We start from the raw sequence: 16,428 nt of genomic DNA, 5'->3' as shown, positions 1-16,428 counted from the left end.
ATAAACGGACTACTATAGAACATGAGAAATAGAAACAAAACAAGGTTAGGCACCAGGTGGAAACTGGGAAGCATTTTTCAAAAACACTCAAATGAAATGGTATAATTTAGAATGATGATTTGCAAAAGAATTTGCAAGGATCAAGAAAAAGGTGGGACTGAATAAAAGAACTTATAGGGCATTACATATTAGCTAGAAAACTCAAGTATACATTTAAAACTCTCAGGTATTTAAAATATTAGTTTGGCAAAGTTGCTAACACTGTAAAACCACAAGCCTTGAGGAACATATTTTTTTTAGGAGCTTTTCTTAGGAACTACTGACTACTCCAGTTATCTAGCACTGACGGAACTGCTGTCTAGCGCTGGCACAACTACTATTTAGCGCTGATAGAACAAGGCCAGTTTCGTCCTGTTCTGCAGTTTGAAGAACACAAAGGTGAAAAGTACACTCTGAGGAAGACTCAGCTCTTCATCCTCAACGACCCCTGACGACCATTGAAGGAGGCGTGACGGGGCCTAACCTGGGCGGACTAAGGCGGGACAATGGGCGGAACTAACGATGATGAGTTCTTGGTCGTGATTAGCATCACCCAACCTTTTTAAAATAGATGTAATGAATATGCCCGTCAATTGTCTCTATTAGGTGAAACGGGTGCCGTCTTCATGTTTGGCAGAGAAGCCCCCTGTACACCCAGCGCTGTAATAAAGAATACCTGCTTAATAGTCACATTGGCTATTGAGCCGTGACTGGCATTTTCTCGGCATCAAGAGCATGCTCTCACACCAGTGTTTTACCCACCCCCAGTGGCGTTTGTCCACACAGGGGCTGCACTCTGCAAAACCGTGACGCTATCAACTGTGTTTGCAAAGCTTGTGTAATTATTAATTCCTTTGGAGCAAATGGGACTTCGTTTGCTCGGAGGCTTTCCGACGGAGGGTGAAAGCTTTTGTTTGAAATCACAAATGCCAAGGTGGGAGGGCAGAACGTTGCCGTCCCCATCCTCAGAGCTACAACTCCTGACGCGCCGGGCACGCCACAGGGCCTGGTCTGCGCCCCGGCTGCGCTCCAGCCGCACGGCGCTGCGCTAACGGCCGTCCCGCGCCCGGGGCCGCCCAGCCGCGGCCGTCCCGCCCTTCGCAGCGGCTCCCGGCGGGCGGGAGGCAGAGGGCCCTGCCCGAGCCCGCCTCCAGGCCGTGCGGCGCGGTGCCGGAGCGCCGCGGTGAGCGCCTGTGCGGTGCCGGGGCCCAGGCCGAGGCCGCGCCGTAAGGCCGACGCTGAGGCGGGGCCGGCGCGGCGCCTCGCTGGCGCCGGGCCGGGGGTGACGGAGGTGGCCGGGCCGGGCCGGGCCGCGCCGCGCCGCGCGGTATGATCGGTACCGTGCTCTGCTACGTGCTGCTGCCGGCGGCGCGGCTCCTCCGGGCCCTCCGAGGTAACCCGGCCTCGGGCGGGCAACGGCGGGGGGCCCGGAAGGGCGGGGTGCGGGAGCCCCTCGCCTCGCCCCTCCGCGGCGTGAGGGAGTTGGGGACGGAGGGGCCCCGGCGGCTGGGAGCCGACGTCGTCCCGGCTGCCCCGTGGCTCCCGAGTCATCTCGCCGTGGGCAGGAGGAGCGGCGGGCAGGTGGGCCAGGGGCTGCAGCCCGAGGCAGCGTGGGCAGCAGTGACGGGCCGGGGCTGCTCACCCCCCGGGCTTTGGGAGGGAACAGTTGTGTGCTGCAATCTGCTTGGGGGCCCGAGCCTCCTGCCCCGGACTCATGCCGCAGGTTTGGGGACGTCTTTGGAGATGGGCTGCTCTGTGGTCTTTAACTCCCCAGGGTGCTACGGGTGACTCATGGATGGACTCTTGCTTAGCTGCATCGGTGTGTCATTTAGTTTCTTAGGTCCTGCTTCATAGTCCCTGGAGACTGCTGATGTAAACCCACTGTCCTGCCTGAACCTGTCCCGAGGACTGTGGCAGACACTGGCACGCTGTGGTCACAGTGACTCCTGTCAAACTCAGTTCCTACCTTGTAGCAGCAGGACTACAGGCTCTTGTAACAGCCATACCTGGCTAGTGGTGTGCAGAAATATTACTTTTGTGCATTGGTGTTTTTGACATAAATTAACTTAATTACAAAATGAGAGACTTTGCTGCACCTCTTATATAAATAAAAGTGGAAAGTGTCTCTGTTTTCTGCTTTGCTGCACCAATATTGGTATATACAAGTGTTAACAGCAGGGTTGTAAACTTTTTACTGCAGATGTCTGCCATGAGGTGGTCTGTAATTCTCACCAGGACAACTGCTGTGCATATATTCTCTCTAAATAAGGCTTTTAACTGCACCTGTCAGTCTGTCTGTGTCTTTGTTTTTCATCTCTGAATGACAGAACATTTTTTCTTGTACAATACATTCTTGTGATACATTTGATCCTCTTAGGTGTGCACTATTTACTCAATCCCTGGAAAGAAACTTTCCTGGAAGGTGGTGGTCTGCAAGAGCTTGGCTTCTTAGCCCATGCACCCCATCAACTGACTTCCACAGACTGTGCCTTTACATGTGTTGCTGAGAGCTGATAGTTTCCACAAGGCCTTTTAAGTTGGCTGACAGGCTGTGGCACTGCAGAAGTGAGAAGTGCATTCTGTAGAGCTGGTAAAACCATTGCCATCCTGTACAGTTGCACTGACTTTGACTAACATAAGTAGAATTGGACTGTGGCCTATTGTTCAGGAGGAGGCAGGGTAAGTGATTCAGACTATTTCTCTTCACATAAGCAACTTGTTTGGGTCACTATACAGAAAGGTTTTATTACACAGATTTAGAGCAAATGATGAGTGAGCAAGAAAGGATTTCCATCTGTCTTATGTTGGTTTTGTTTGTTTTTAAATGGCAGATGCTTTCTTTACCTATCGAAAGAATGTACTTCTGGCGAAGAGTACGTCCACCCAGATAGAAGGTGTATTTGCTGCAAGCAGAGGAAAGTCAGTCCCAGAAGAGCAAGAAGCCCTTCTCGAGCAGTGGCTGGAGGAAGGAGCAGGGAATTTGCCAGCCAGTGAGAGTGCTCCAGCAGCAGGGAAAGTATCAGTTACGTTCACAAGTGACTGGTTAGAAGGTTCAGAGCTATTGATGACTACCCTCAGTGACCTGAATGCGTCTCCAGAAGTCACCCAATGCACTGATCAGCAGCTCTTGGAGCTACACGCCTTGGTTTCTTCAGACCAGCAAGATCATGCAGCGACTGAACTAGCAGAATTACTAGCAGAGGAAGCAGTGGCTGTAGCAAACAACCCTACTTGGGCAGCTGTGGTGCCACAGACGGATCACCAGATAGTTGGCTGTGCCGCTGTCAGTGTAGGAGTGCAGGATGAAGACCCAGCTGTGCTAGCCTGGAGTTTAGCACGTAATGCAGAGACAGTACCAACGGATCCCCCAGCCTGGCCCATTCAGGATACAGTACAATTTTCTCCTCTCCTGACAGAGGTACCCTACCATGGTCAGTAGTAACAGCTCTGAATCTGATGTTTGGTTTGGGATTTGCATTTGTAATGTATGGGGTCAGGTTATAGTGTCTGGGCTTGCTGTCAGTAAGATGTTGTTTTTATCTGTCCGTTGACAGGACCTGCTAGTGAAAACTATAAAGAGAGTTTTTGCTGAGGGAGGGCTGGTCACAGCTAGTAGTCTCTGTGCTATTACACCAGCTGGTCTGAACGTCAATATGTCCATTTCCCGGGAACTGTTCCCAAGTGCTTGGCATTGTAATATGTAAAGCACCCAAAAGCTTGTTGTTTCAGTATGCTTGACTCTGATCTTCTGTTGTGCCATCCCCATTGACAGCTATCCAAAGGCATCCAAAAAGAGCACTTGAAAACCAGAGTGGGTGAGGGCTTGCTCACACCATAGCTTAGAGAATGAAAATGTCTGTTTTCTGGGTCCCAGGGGAACAGCAGTGTCAGCAAGGTACCCAAAATGGCAAGGTACCCAAAATGGCTGTAACCCGGCTTTTTGTCTCTTACCTACAGAGATTTTATGGAGAGACTGGGAGGATCTTTCTGATCAGCCCTGTGTGCTAGAGCAGGTCTCAAAAAACACTCCTTTCTTTGAATTTCGAGTCATGTCTTACAACATCCTTGCCCAGGACCTGGTGGAGCAGGGCCATGATCTCTATCTACACTGTCATCCAGACATCTTGAACTGGAACTACCGCCTTCCAAACCTTTTGCAGGAGATCCAGCACTGGAATCCTGATGTGAGTATGACTGAGCCCTTCACATCTCAGCATCACCAGAATTTGAGTTCTCTGAGAACACTCAGAGTGATTGAGGCCTTGTGAATGTCTGGTTTTAGTGTCTTACCTTGTTTTGTTGTGTTACTGTAGATACTAGTCATACTTTGATAGCAGTATTTGAGGAGGAAAGAGACAGATTTATAAGGCAGCACAGGAGGGGAATCCTGCACAGAGGAAGACTTCATGACTTTCTCTATTCCTTGAGCCCTCTTTGAATGATGAAGGATCTTCTGCCTCGTCACTGGAAAACTGATGAGCCAGTGTGGCCCAAAAAGTTATTGCTCTCTATCTGGAAAGTACAGAATAGAGTTGCAGTGATGATCTGTCTGGTTGGTGTATGAGCACGTTTCTTCCTTCTCCAAAACAAGGTAACTAGCAAATGCTGGTGGAGCAAGTGAGGTTTCTGCCTTCCTTCCAGGTTCTGTGTCTCCAGGAGGTGCAGGAGAACCATTACTGGGAGCAGCTGGAACCGATGTTCAAAGAGATGGGTATGTCCTGCTTTTGTGTGTCTTTACCTCCAACTGATGGGACTGGCCAAGCATTGCTTCCTGCTTAACATCTTCAAAGCACTCGCTCTTGAGAGAGCTCTTCCTGCTCGTTGGGTGGCTGCTGGCACTACTTCTCAACTGTTTGCCTAGACCTTTGCTCTTTTTTTTCTAATTCATCTTTCTCAGAGTTGACCGTTCAGAGTAACAAAATTGAGAGGGTCCTAGAGGACAAGGAAAGAGAAAGTACCCTCAATGATAAATGAGAAACTGATTACTGGAACAGAACTGAGTGTAATGCTGTACCCAAATGTAGCAGGAGCCTCTTCTTCTACACAGACTTGCCGAAGTCCCTAGCTGACGAGGGCAGCCTCGGGTAGTGACTGGATAAACCCTTTAACAGGTGATGGTTTCTTTTCAGGCTTTGCATGCTGCTATAAACGGAGAACCGGGACGAAGACAGATGGCTGTGCAGTGTGCTACAAACACAGCAGGTTCCAGATGATCAGCCTCAGCCCCGTGGAATACTTCCGTCCTGGCCTGGACGTCCTTAATCGGGATAACGTGGGCTTGGTGCTGCTGCTACAGCCTCTGCTCCCTGAGGGCCTAGATCAGAAGGCAGTCAGCCCGCTGTGTGTGGCCACTACTCACCTGCTCTTCAATCCCCGGAGGGGAGATATCAAGCTGGCCCAGATGGCCTTGCTCCTTGCTGAGATAGACAAGATTGCAAGAACTACTGAAGGCAGTTACTATCCTGTCATCTTGTGTGGAGACCTGAACTCTGTACCTGACTCACCACTCTACAAATTCATCTGTAACGGTGAACTTTCCTACCATGGCATGCTGGCCTGGAAGGTAGGTGCCAGCCAGAACTGGGATTGGGTAGCTCTTTATTGCATGCTGCTAGAGAAATTCATGGCTGCATTCTTTCTCCTTTGCGGAAATAGTCTGAGTATTGAATTCAGTTATTTAGCAGTCTTCCTTAATGCCTCCAGCATGGGTGAGGAAAGAAGCAGACAATTGTGCCTGTTGTTTTCACCACTGCTTTTGGTTTCCCCTGAAGCACACCACTGATAACAGACTACTTAATTTCAAGTCCGGGTTCTGCCTTGCTATGTGCCTGCGTGACTGGAAGTGTAAGGGAATACAACTCCACCAAGATTTACTGAAATTTTATATAGATACTTGAACGAAAACATCTTGAAATGAGCACCTATGCTACAGTCTCATGTGTTTAGCTGTTGCTTTGAATCCATATTCAAATACATCACTGGCTTTCAAGATAAATCATCAGTTCAACAATAGATGCTTGCAGACTTTCAGCTGATTGTATCCATCCCCCACAGCTGAAGGGTTTTTATATCTACACCATATTCTGAATAGCTTCATTCATGCCTTTCTATGAGGCCATTCTCCTGTCTTGCTCTTGACAAGTGTTTAAGTGTCTACAGCTTGCAAAATTTACACTGTGTTGCTGATGTTTCTCCTGTTTCTGGCCTCCTTACAGGTGTCTGGTCAGGAGGAGTTTTCCCAACAGTTGTATTCCCGGAAGCTGCAGGCCCCTCTGTGGCCGAGCTCCCTGGGTGTCACAGACAGCTGCCAATATGTCACCCTGTGCCAGCCAAAGAAACTAGGTGAGCTCTGATAATGTGATGAGAATGGACAGTTTGTGGGCCTTGCTGTCTCTGAGTAGCTTGGGCTTGTGTTGCATGAGGCACTCAGGAAAGATTTTCTTCTTCCATCCATTCCCTTGGTATATAAGTAAAATTTACCTGTTGCTGCTACTGGCAACATCACCAGGCCGCCCGCACGGATCACTCAGCCCACCCCTGCTGAGGGGACAAGATCACTGCGTACTCAGTATGGATGATGCTTTATTCCCACTAATTGCTTGTGCCATGTGCTTTTATCTGCTAACACAAGCGCCTCCTTTCACTCCACCACATGCCCGCCTCTTCTGTATCCTCCACCTCTCACGTTACAACCCGAGATCTTCCGGGTGCCTACAACATTTACCTTTTCTGTAGTCTATTGCTTTAGCTCAATTTCTAACATTTTCTTTCTCTAGTCAGGAACTGGATGGTCCCCTACCCATAACTCTTGCTCTTTATATCTCTTTCATATTCCCAGACTTAGGCTTTTGTGCAGTTGTAAACCATGTTTAGGAGGCACAGCTTTCAATTGTAGGTGTTTGTGGGAGTGGTCTTGTGGTCTTGGGCAGTATTTGCACATCACTATTAGGAAATCGTTCCTGAGATCCCAGTCACAATTGTGACTGTAATATGCTATCCTTAGAGAAGATATAAAAAGAAGGAGCCCAGACTAAGTAGCTTTTGTTGGAATCTTGAATGTAGAACTTGTATTCAACCTGATCTCTAGAATTGCTTTTTCTTTCTTGTCAGACATTTCATTGAGTTGCATGCTAACTGATCTGCTTAGAAGTCCCTTGAACTTATGGTGTTTCAGAGAGGTCATTCGTAATTTATTTCATAAAGAAACTGCTGTCCATGACTGTTGCATTAGCAAAAGGGACAGCAAAGACTCTGCTCGTTTGTAACATTTGTGTTACTAAGTAATTTCCATTCTCATGGTATCAGAATGCTTGGGCACAAAAAACCCTCTCAAGCTTAAGAGGTCTAAAATGTGTGCAGATGCACATCCCTGTAGATGTGACTTTACTGCAGTGCTCTTCATTTAACTTGTCTTTTTCTCAGCAGGCAGACGGCAATACAGCCGGGACTTCCTGCTCCAGTTCCGTTACTGCGCTGCTGCCTGTGAGCGACCACCACATCTGGTCCTCTTGGAGGGGGTGACAGATGCTAAACCAGGTATTAATGGCAAATTTTTCAGCTTATGACTCACCTAGCTCAATTTTGATGAAAACATGGGGTGAAGGCAATGCCTGGTGAGAGAAGGGAAAGACAGAAATGTGCCTTCTCTGGCTGTGTGATTACTAATGGATTCCATGAGGGCTCAGAGGAGTACAATCTTACTACCCTCAAACACACTGACTGTGTTCCTTGAGATTCACTGAGATCAGCCCTTTTTGGAGGCTGTTTCTTATAAAGTGATATATATAGACATATATTTTTTTCTGCTTCAAGATTCTTGATGGGGGAGAACAAACTTGAGTACTCTAATGTCACAATGGCCACAACATATATGTCTGTGGATGCTGGTCCCCAGTAGACATTGCCTTACCTCTAGGCCACATGGCATGACTGGTTCTGCTCTCTCCATTTGTCTCCTGAAAGACATTTCGTGTCTTTCTAGGCACATCTTGAGTAAGCTGTAGGTTAAGGCACATGAGCTTTCTTTGAGAGCAAAAGTGATATTAAATGCTTTAAGGACATGTCCTTAGTAGGACAGAATATGACTTCTCAGTTGTTTGCAGTGATCTGCTCTCAGCATGATCCTGTTAGTTTTAGAGCTAGACTTTCCTTTGAATGTTTTTCTTTAAGGTGCCTGTGACTGAAAACTGTCTGCTCTTCTTGGCAAAAAATGATTTGTTTGGTCTCAAGCTTCTCAGACTTGGGATGAGCAGCCTGTTCCAAGATCTGTGTAGGTCTGACTGAAATCTCTTTGTTCCTTTGCAGACCGCCCTGCACGCTGGCCCCAGCCTGTTGACATGGTGAAAAACCCTGATCCCCAGCCTCTCATCCCAAGGTATTTTGGTGCACCTTCAATGGTCCTGCTCTTCAAGCCCAATCTTGTTTTCCTTAGCACTGAAAATCTGGCTGAAGTAAGGGCTGAAATAAATGTGATGGTGAAACAGAATAAGAAGGGCTCTCTGGAAGAGCCAAATTGACCCAGGGTTGTGTCACAACTGAGTGCTGTTCTGTCAGTGTTGTGTTGGTGAGGTCAAGAACAAAAGGTGTAGACAGGACTGCCTATTGGAAGCAAAGAAAGCTTGTAGTGCCAGTGTACGTTGGTGTTGGTGTAAGTGGAGTGAATAATTGCAAAAGACTCTTTTGTGTGTTCACAAAGTAGAAACAGTTTGGACAGTTGCATCGGTAAGGAAACTTTCAACTTCAGCTGTGACTGCAGTTCTGAACACTGCATCGTTCTTTCTTTCCTTCCTGTCAGGAGGATGGAGCCAGGCTGTTCTCAGTGATGTTCACTGGACAAGGGTCAATGGGTAGAAGCGGGAACACAAGAGGTTCCAAAGAAACATAAGGACAAACTTCTTCACTGTGAGGGTGATGGAACACTGGAACAGGCTGCCCAGATGGGTTGTGGAATCTCCTTCTCTGGAGACATTCAAACCCACCTGGACAAGTTCCTGTGTGATCTACTCTAGGTGGTCCTGCTCTGGCAGGGGGGCTGGACTAGATGATCTTTCAAGGTCCTTTCCAGCCCTTGAGATTGTGCGATTCTGTGATTCCTCGGTAAGTGGTGGCTGTTCATGTGCAGGTCTTCAGGCATTATCCAGCATGGCCTCAACTTGACTTCTGTCTACAGTCACTTCCTGCCACAGAGGGGCCGCCTGGAAGTCACAACGATGCCCATGGGCCTTGGAGCAACCGTTGATTATATCTTCTACTCGGCAGAGCCTGTGGAGAGTGGCAACAGGGGTGGTGAGTGTAGCAGCGCGGGGCTTCTCCCTGGGAGGCATGGCAGAAAGCAGCTCTGTGGTGGGCAGTGCCTTTCATTACCATGGCATGGGTCTACTGGGCTGACTTTGACTGAAATGATGCACAAAACGAGAGCAACATTTGCTCAGGTATCATGGTAAGACACTTTATCTTTGCTGTGCCAAAACTGAAGCAGCTTAGCTTAGGTTTATATAGACTTTTGAGGAAGCTAGAACAGAATAGGTTCTTTTCTTTTGTGTCTTACCTGTGCTCCTGATAACAGGAAGTGCTGGGTCCTAAGTTCGGGGTTTGGATTTCTGGTCTGACTGAGACAAAACATTGGCCTTAGAAGGTGGTGACTCTGGTTACCTAATAATGTTACCATCTCTCTGCTGCTTGAAATAGGAGTTATGTTGTACACGTGAATGCATCCAGAGACTGTTTCTGAGCTGGTTTGCATTGTGTCAGAATCAGCTTCGGAGAGGAGATTAGGAGTGAATTGATGAATTCCTCCTGAGGGGAGAATCTGAAGCTGTTGGTAGGACCTAGTACCATGAAGGGAACTTCCCATATGCATGCATAGTATATACTCGATTCCTGTGCCTGCAAATATATGAAGCCATTGAACAATGGTATTATAGCATACTCACTGCTTTCACATCTAGGTCCAAAGGTGATAGTGTTCGTGCAGGGCGTCTTTGCTTTCCTATTCTTTCCCTGATGAACATTGGCAAGCATGCCTCTGTGAGTGTGTAGTTAATCTACAGCACCTGTCTCACGTTGCTTTCCACTTTCTCTGTCAGGTCGAAGGCTGTACCGGGATGGAGCCCTGAAGCTGCTTGGCCGCCTTTCTCTTCTCTCTGAAGATAGCCTGTTGATGGCAAACGGCTTACCAAATCCTTTTTGTTCATCTGATCATCTCTGCCTGCTAGCTAGCTTTGGCTTGGAGATCTCTAGCCTCAGAGAGGGTTAGTGTTGGTTCCTTTTGCCTAAAGAAAAGCTGTTTTGAATACAGCAGTTGAGGCTCTGGATTGTACAACCTGCTTTCAAGAAAGCTCTTTTCCTTATAATGCTCTAAAAGTCCCTTTTTCCCCTCATACCCTCACAAAAAGCAAGGATGGAAGAGTTGGAGTGCTTTTTGCATTGGTGTGGGTCTCTGCAAGCCTGAGCTCCGTGCCCAGTGGGCTTCCAGTTATATTCAGGAATTACTCTCTTAAAGGGAGCCTTGTTCCACTTCTTTGTTTAGCAGATGTTTTAGTGCTGTAGGAACAAACATAACTGTGTGAGAGCTTCAAGGAGCTGGGAAAGAGAAGGTCAACACTGCCTACTTCTGGTTAGTTAATGGCTGCCAAGGAGCAGGGGATGTATACACTGATACTCCTTTGCACCAAACAATGGGTCTTTTAATTTCTTAGTGATGGTTTATGAAGTATGGTCCTTCCAGGACTAGTTGTCCTGTTGCCTTGGAGAGTGTTGGCTCTGCAAACTGCTTGGAAATGGCTTTTACTTAATAATGAGCAAGGGCTGCCTTGCTGGCAGAAGGGTTTGTGTAGTTGGACAGTTTCTGCAAGAAGCTGCCTGCTGTGACTAGTGGACCAGGAAATGGGATTGCCAGGAATTGAGCCAGGGCTTCTATGGAGCCACCTGCAGCAGCCTAGAGGCCTTGAGGAAGGCTCCTTCCCTTTCTAGCACTCTCAGAACTGTACCTAGTGTAGCACTTGTAGGAAAAATATTTATGATCCTCTCGGTGAATATCGGTGGAAAAAAATGTCCCATAAGACATGCCAAGGCCAGGAGGCTAAAGGTCTGGGAGGTCCCACGAGATGAAAACAGAAGGTGTGTGAAGAGGCAGCAGAGCCATCAGATGGAAGAGCTGATATTTGTCACCTGCCTCACTGTTTCTCTGTGCCCCCCTGTTCCAGCAGCCTGCCAGGGGTAAGCCTGCCAACCTGTAGCATTGTCTTGTGCCAGGCTAGAGTTGATGCTACTGCCTTCTTCGGGAGCCAGCCATGTTTAGGTAGAACCTGGACTGAGAAGACTGACTCCCGTCTCTTGGCAGATGTTGGGGGTGGAGGGGAAGGCAGTTTAACTTGAAGCCAGATTGTCCCATCATTTGGCTCCCACACTGCCTTTGGTGCCCTGTCATTGTACTTCTGTTAGCAGTGGCATGGCCAGTACAAAACCAATAGAACTACCAGTTCCTAGGGCAGATTCCCTACTTCAGCCTGCCATTTGGTGCTCAGTTTTACCATGAGAGGTAAGAGCAATATTGACAGAAACATCATCGGTCTTCTGCTCACAATTGAGGTGGGGAAATCTGGTCCCACCTCAGATTTTTGTGTGAAGGTACGAGGAGACTTGAAATATTGTTCTCTCTTCCTGGATTATATTGGGGGTCTTTCATATTTTAAATGTTACTTTCTTTGTTGAAAAATAAATTGTTTCTAATATAAGAAAAACCCAACAAAGTAACTGTGACACCTTGTGCTCCTGGCAGCTGAACCTTCCCATGACTTGCTCAACAAGGCTTTGCTGGCTGGGATATGAAAGAGGAGACAACCACACAAGATAGTAGCAGTGAGGGTCAAAGGGAGGGAGGAAGTGGTCCTAGCTGTTGTCTCCCAAAACATCACCAAATCCCAGAGATCGTTTATTTGGTATCAGGCTTGTCTTGCAAAATGGTTTACATTCAGGAATCCTTCCCCTCCTGCCAAAGAGAGCAAGTACTGCTGATCTTTTACAGTTCACTTCTGTAAACTGTACAGAAACAAGGCCTGTGTGTATGGATCATGTTCTGCGCCTATATGGTTGTGTAAGGACTGCATATTCCCTTCTTACCTCTGCCCCTGGTAGTGTGTGGATGGCTTTTGCTACTTCAGATAAGATGTAGGAGCCTGTATAAGTGAACAACAATCTAGAGGTGAGTAAGTTTGCAGCTGTGTTTGCCTTTTGTTTCACAGGTAATGGTTCTGGTGTGATGCTGCTGTTTGTACATGGAGGGGCTGCAGAGCTGTGCATTTCTATGGCTCTATTTGATTGACAGTTGCACTAATTTCTGGAAGTACTCATGTTCTGGTTTTGTAATTGGTTATAGTTGTAAAGAGAAGGGAGGAAAGGGAAATTGGTGAACTGAGAGCTTTATTTCTTGCCAGGCTTGAAAAGAGGCTGCCAGAAAGCATCCTGGATGCAGATAGCTCCCACCAACTGGTAACATTGTCATAGGAAACTTGGAAGACACTAAAGGTTAAAAACAACCAACCAAAAGCAAAACAAAAAACACTGTGACACATGGTGTTGGCACTTAGAACTGTGCCTGGCTGCTTCAGTTGTAATTGCTGGCTAGGTCTGATGGTCAGCTGCTGAGAGGTGTGTGTCCATGAGGGCAGCCCTCTTGCCCCACCTGCTGAGTCCCATAAGGTGTGTATGTGCCCTCTCAGGAGAGCTGGTTGGCCCTGCACTGGTCACAGCCCCCTGCCAGTCCTGTTGTGAAACTGAGGAGTGGGAGCTCTGCTTCAACATCCCAAGTGCTTCTTCCACTTTATTTAAACCGAAGACTTGATTTTTCTTTGGGATAACTGATGAAGCCATCTCTCAGGGAGATTTTAAGGTTCCAGCTACATGTTGTTGGAAAATCTAGTGTTCCACAGGTCAAGCTAATGCTTTGTCTTTCAGTACGTGACATAGCATGATATGAACTTGGAATGGTGAAGTTATTGAACACCGGATATAGAGTCATGTGCTGAGAAACCCCAGGGCAATACTTGCAAGTCCCTTGATTCTTCATTCTGAAAGCTCCCAGAGGAAGCTCCTGAAGCCCCAGCTCCCCCAGGCTTCCTTTGGCAGTCATAAGTGAAACTGCTGCAGAAATGCAAGGCCATTGCTAGTGGCTGCATACAAAGTCACACAAAAAGGCAGAGTTGAAGAGTTAATCACTGTGGTCGTTTTGACCACTGCCCTGAAGCTCTGGTATAGACCCCTACAGAGTTGGACTGAAAAACCTGTATTTTAGAGCAATTCAGTATTAACATCAAGTGGATCTAGAGACATGTGAATTCCTCTGACTGTGGGGGACTACAGAAGTTTGGAGGTGGGGTGGGTGCAGAGACTCCCTGTCTCTAAAATAGCAACTAGTACATAGTTGTGGGGAGAAGATAATGCATTCTGTGATGCTTTAAGAACAGCACACTGATAGAATAAGGGGCTGTGGTAATCAGTAACTCATGATGGGATGCAGAACTAAGATTCCAGATGTAGTTCTTGAGTTTCCTGACCTATAAGTGTGACTACCACAGCTTTCTGCTGAGTTACAGAGGGGTCTGTAAATGGTCGTGAAACTGGAGCAATGGGAATATCTGCTGTACTCAGAAAGGGAAGGTATCATAGAAGTAGGTTCATCTACATCATTTTAGTAGTGATGTAGAGCTCAGGGAGACCGGTGCTTAGGAGAAGGGATGCCAGAGGCCACTGGCAGTGTGTATACACACCCTGTTACAGTCTTGCAAGCTGCAGGAGCATGCAGCTGTTGAGGCAAACATGTATTTGACAAAATATCTTTGCCTGACAACAGCTTGGATTGCACCACAGCTGCTAGGCAGTATTTAGTTATGCTATTTAGATAGAAGTTGGACTTCCTTTACTTTCTCAGTTTTAAGTTCATCACTTCAGGAGGATGCCTTCTATAATCAGTTTTCCCAATTACATGGGATGGGAGGAGCGGTAAACAATATAATTGCTCCAATTTCTTTCCTTTTCTTAATAAATTAAACTTGGCTGCTGCTCGAGGTCTTCTTTCTCCATGCCTTTTCCTTACGAGGTCTCTGCAGCAGCTGTTTTCCCACGACTGCCATATCCAGTTATCTTTTTGAGTTACCGTTGTTTATATTTTTCTGCAGCTGTATTTCTTCAGTTAAATGCTATGAGTGGAATTATTTGGGCCAAGTCTTATCATAAACTCAACATGTACATAGCTTCAAGCTATAAGGTAGTGGGTTCTATCACCCCTGAAGATGGGAATATATAACTCTTGTTATATAAAACAAGTTTAAGATCTGTCATTGGTGCTCTATATAGCACCTGCTTTGTGCAGCAAAGGAGAACTCTGAAAGATACTTGACCTTAGTCTCTTTTCTCTGAGGAGTCTCTTAGAGGCTCTAAAAACAGTTCAGCATCTCGGAGAGAATCTCTTTTTAAGAGCTGATCAAGGTATGTATCCTGCTAGTAATGGTATTTGAGAGTGGTGCTGGCAAACGGTTTGCAAAGCAGGGTGTTGCTGCGTGCAATTTCTCCTCCCCTTGCCACCACCTGCTAGTGCTAGTGGGCATTTATTGCGTGTACTGTTAGGAATTCGCAGACAGATCCGTGGTTTGTTGAAATACAGATGAAGGAGAAACACACAGCCTCAGGGGGACACAGCCTCCTTTCAGCTGGGTTCCTGGGGTGCAAGTGAATGGAATTACTGCTGTGCCTGTAGTGCATTGTGCTGCAGAGTGGGGTGCTGAGTCTCGTAGAGAACTCATGTGCTATAAGGATAACCAAGATGACTGATTAAACAGTTGGCTTGCTTCAGGCTCCTTCCTTTTGTCAGCTGTACAAATTTGGCTTCTCCGGTCAAGGCAAGTTCCCCTCCAGCTTCTACTGAAAATATCATTCTAGTCTTGAAGCTCTTTTCTGTTTTACTTATTTTAAAAAACATGTATTTTTTTGTACCTGGACTGCACATTTATGTGCTCTAAGGGAACAGAAATGCTGTATAGGGGAGCTGCAGAATTTTTCCTAACTTTGGTTGCACAACACAGCAGCTTTCAAGTGCTGAGGTGGCAAATTAGAGAAGGACTAGACTAGATGCTGGCATGTGGTACAGCAAAGATTTGCATTCTGTTTATACACACAAAAAAAAAGACTTCAAGCCTTAGCAGTGTCATTTAGTTTTTTAGTCTTTTCTTTCTGGATGGAAGGACTTTTACAGCAATCTTAAGTTTATTCAGTTACTGGCCACTTTCAGGAACTGCTCCTGAACTGGAGGTAGATTAACACAGTAGTTACTCTTAAGCTGTTCCCTTCATCCTTTCCTCCCACAGAGAGGCTGGAGATAAGATGGCAATCACTCTTTGCTGAAATAAAAATATAATCCAGGAAAGCCAACTCAGCTGAGTTAACTGAGGTCTGCAATAGCCTGCTAACCAGTGTGTCATATGCCCTTGCCTTCCATAATCCTGCACCCTCTGCATCAACGGTTCTCTTACGGCTCTTAGTTTCTCATGAATGGATTTCTGTATGTTCTTAGGCATGTGAGAGCCTTAAGTTTTGCAGTCCTGCTCTTCTACAGATAGTAGTTGACTCGGTTTATTTTTCTTGCTTAATTATTGCTTTGCTGAGTTGTGTATCCTTTCCACAATAAGGTTTTTCACAAAGGTCCAAGTAGTATAATCTGCCTTAAAACCCTAGCACTCTCACTAGCACGGGGAAAGCCTGATCTAAGAGGGAGTAGAAAGTCTTATTTTTAAGCTCAGTTATGGCTGACTCACTGTTTCACTGTTCTCACTGTGCTGTCTAGCTGACCTTGATTTTTAGCAAAATCTCTTAAAATGGTAGTGAGGCTCAAAGCAGAAGTTAATATAATTAACATATCTAAGGGGGACTATTGTATGTGCCATTCTCTTTGGAGTAACAGGTTAAGGGATGTTTATTTATTTCCTCTACATGCTGTGGCTTCGCCCAGATCCTGGCCCTGGTCCCAGCTCTTGCTCACTTCCCTGGGGAGAAGGGGGATGCTGTGCCTGAAAGATGATGGCTTGAATAAAGTTGGATCCCCCTTGCTGGGGAAACGCACTGAGTCTTGCATTTAACTGTCCTTCATTAACCTAGCATTTGTCTTGAGAAGTCTTAGGGAGGTCATTAGTCTGGAAGGCCACTGAACTACAGACCTTAAGCAGCATTGCTTTCCAGGCCAGGAAGGGAGACTGGATCAGAGTACAGCAGTGCAAGCAAAGGCTCGTGTTAACCCTTACAATACTGTTTCAATAATGAAATTTCAGTTGCTGCATCCACTGACTCTTTTTTTTCCACCCACCCAGCCTGACTCATTGCAGTTCAGTGGGAAAAGATTAA

General features: G+C 46.7%; 1 protein-coding gene across 9 annotated transcripts; it reads left to right on the top strand.

Annotated features, from left to right (window-relative positions):
* Positions 1-1,168: 1,168 nt before the first annotated feature.
* On the top strand, positions 1,169-16,270 carry ANGEL1 (angel homolog 1). Of its 9 annotated transcripts, none has more exons than XM_061997814.1 (11): positions 1,169-1,222; positions 2,871-3,470; positions 3,997-4,223; positions 4,681-4,750; positions 5,169-5,602; positions 6,255-6,381; positions 7,462-7,575; positions 8,344-8,413; positions 9,161-9,324; positions 10,125-10,289; positions 16,040-16,267. In XM_061997814.1, exons 2-11 carry the CDS (start codon positions 3,104-3,106, stop codon positions 16,099-16,101), a joined length of 1,800 nt encoding a protein of 599 aa, XP_061853798.1. In that variant the 5' UTR covers positions 1,169-1,222; positions 2,871-3,103; the 3' UTR covers positions 16,102-16,267. The 9 variants fall into 9 exon arrangements, 8 of the variants coding, with proteins under 8 accessions (XP_061853798.1, XP_061853795.1, XP_061853792.1 ...); XM_061997811.1 differs by lacking the exon at positions 1,169-1,222 and adding an exon at positions 1,238-1,432 and having other exon boundaries at positions 2,871-3,457; positions 4,113-4,223; positions 16,040-16,270; XM_061997808.1 differs by lacking the exon at positions 1,169-1,222 and adding an exon at positions 1,238-1,432 and having other exon boundaries at positions 7,465-7,575; positions 16,040-16,269.
* Positions 16,271-16,428: the final 158 nt, after the last annotated feature.

This window comes from Colius striatus, chromosome 6 (assembly GCF_028858725.1).
Source record: "Colius striatus isolate bColStr4 chromosome 6, bColStr4.1.hap1, whole genome shotgun sequence".
Lineage (NCBI taxonomy): Eukaryota > Metazoa > Chordata > Aves > Coliiformes > Coliidae > Colius > Colius striatus.
The sequence above is the reverse complement of the archived record's forward strand: the minus strand, read 5'-3'. Positions and strand labels throughout refer to the sequence as shown.

Excerpts from the sequence above, each read along its gene's own strand:
- ANGEL1 (XM_061997807.1), top strand. The coding sequence starts at position 1,369 with ATGATCGGTACCGTGCTCTGCTACGTGCTGCTGCCGGCGGCGCGGCTC. Across the intron at positions 1,433-2,870 it reads GCTCCTCCGGGCCCTCCGAG|ATGCTTTCTTTACCTATCGA; the intron begins GTAACCCGGCCT and ends TTTAAATGGCAG. Across the intron at positions 10,290-16,039 it reads GATCTCTAGCCTCAGAGAGG|ATCCTGGCCCTGGTCCCAGC; the intron begins GTTAGTGTTGGT and ends GGCTTCGCCCAG.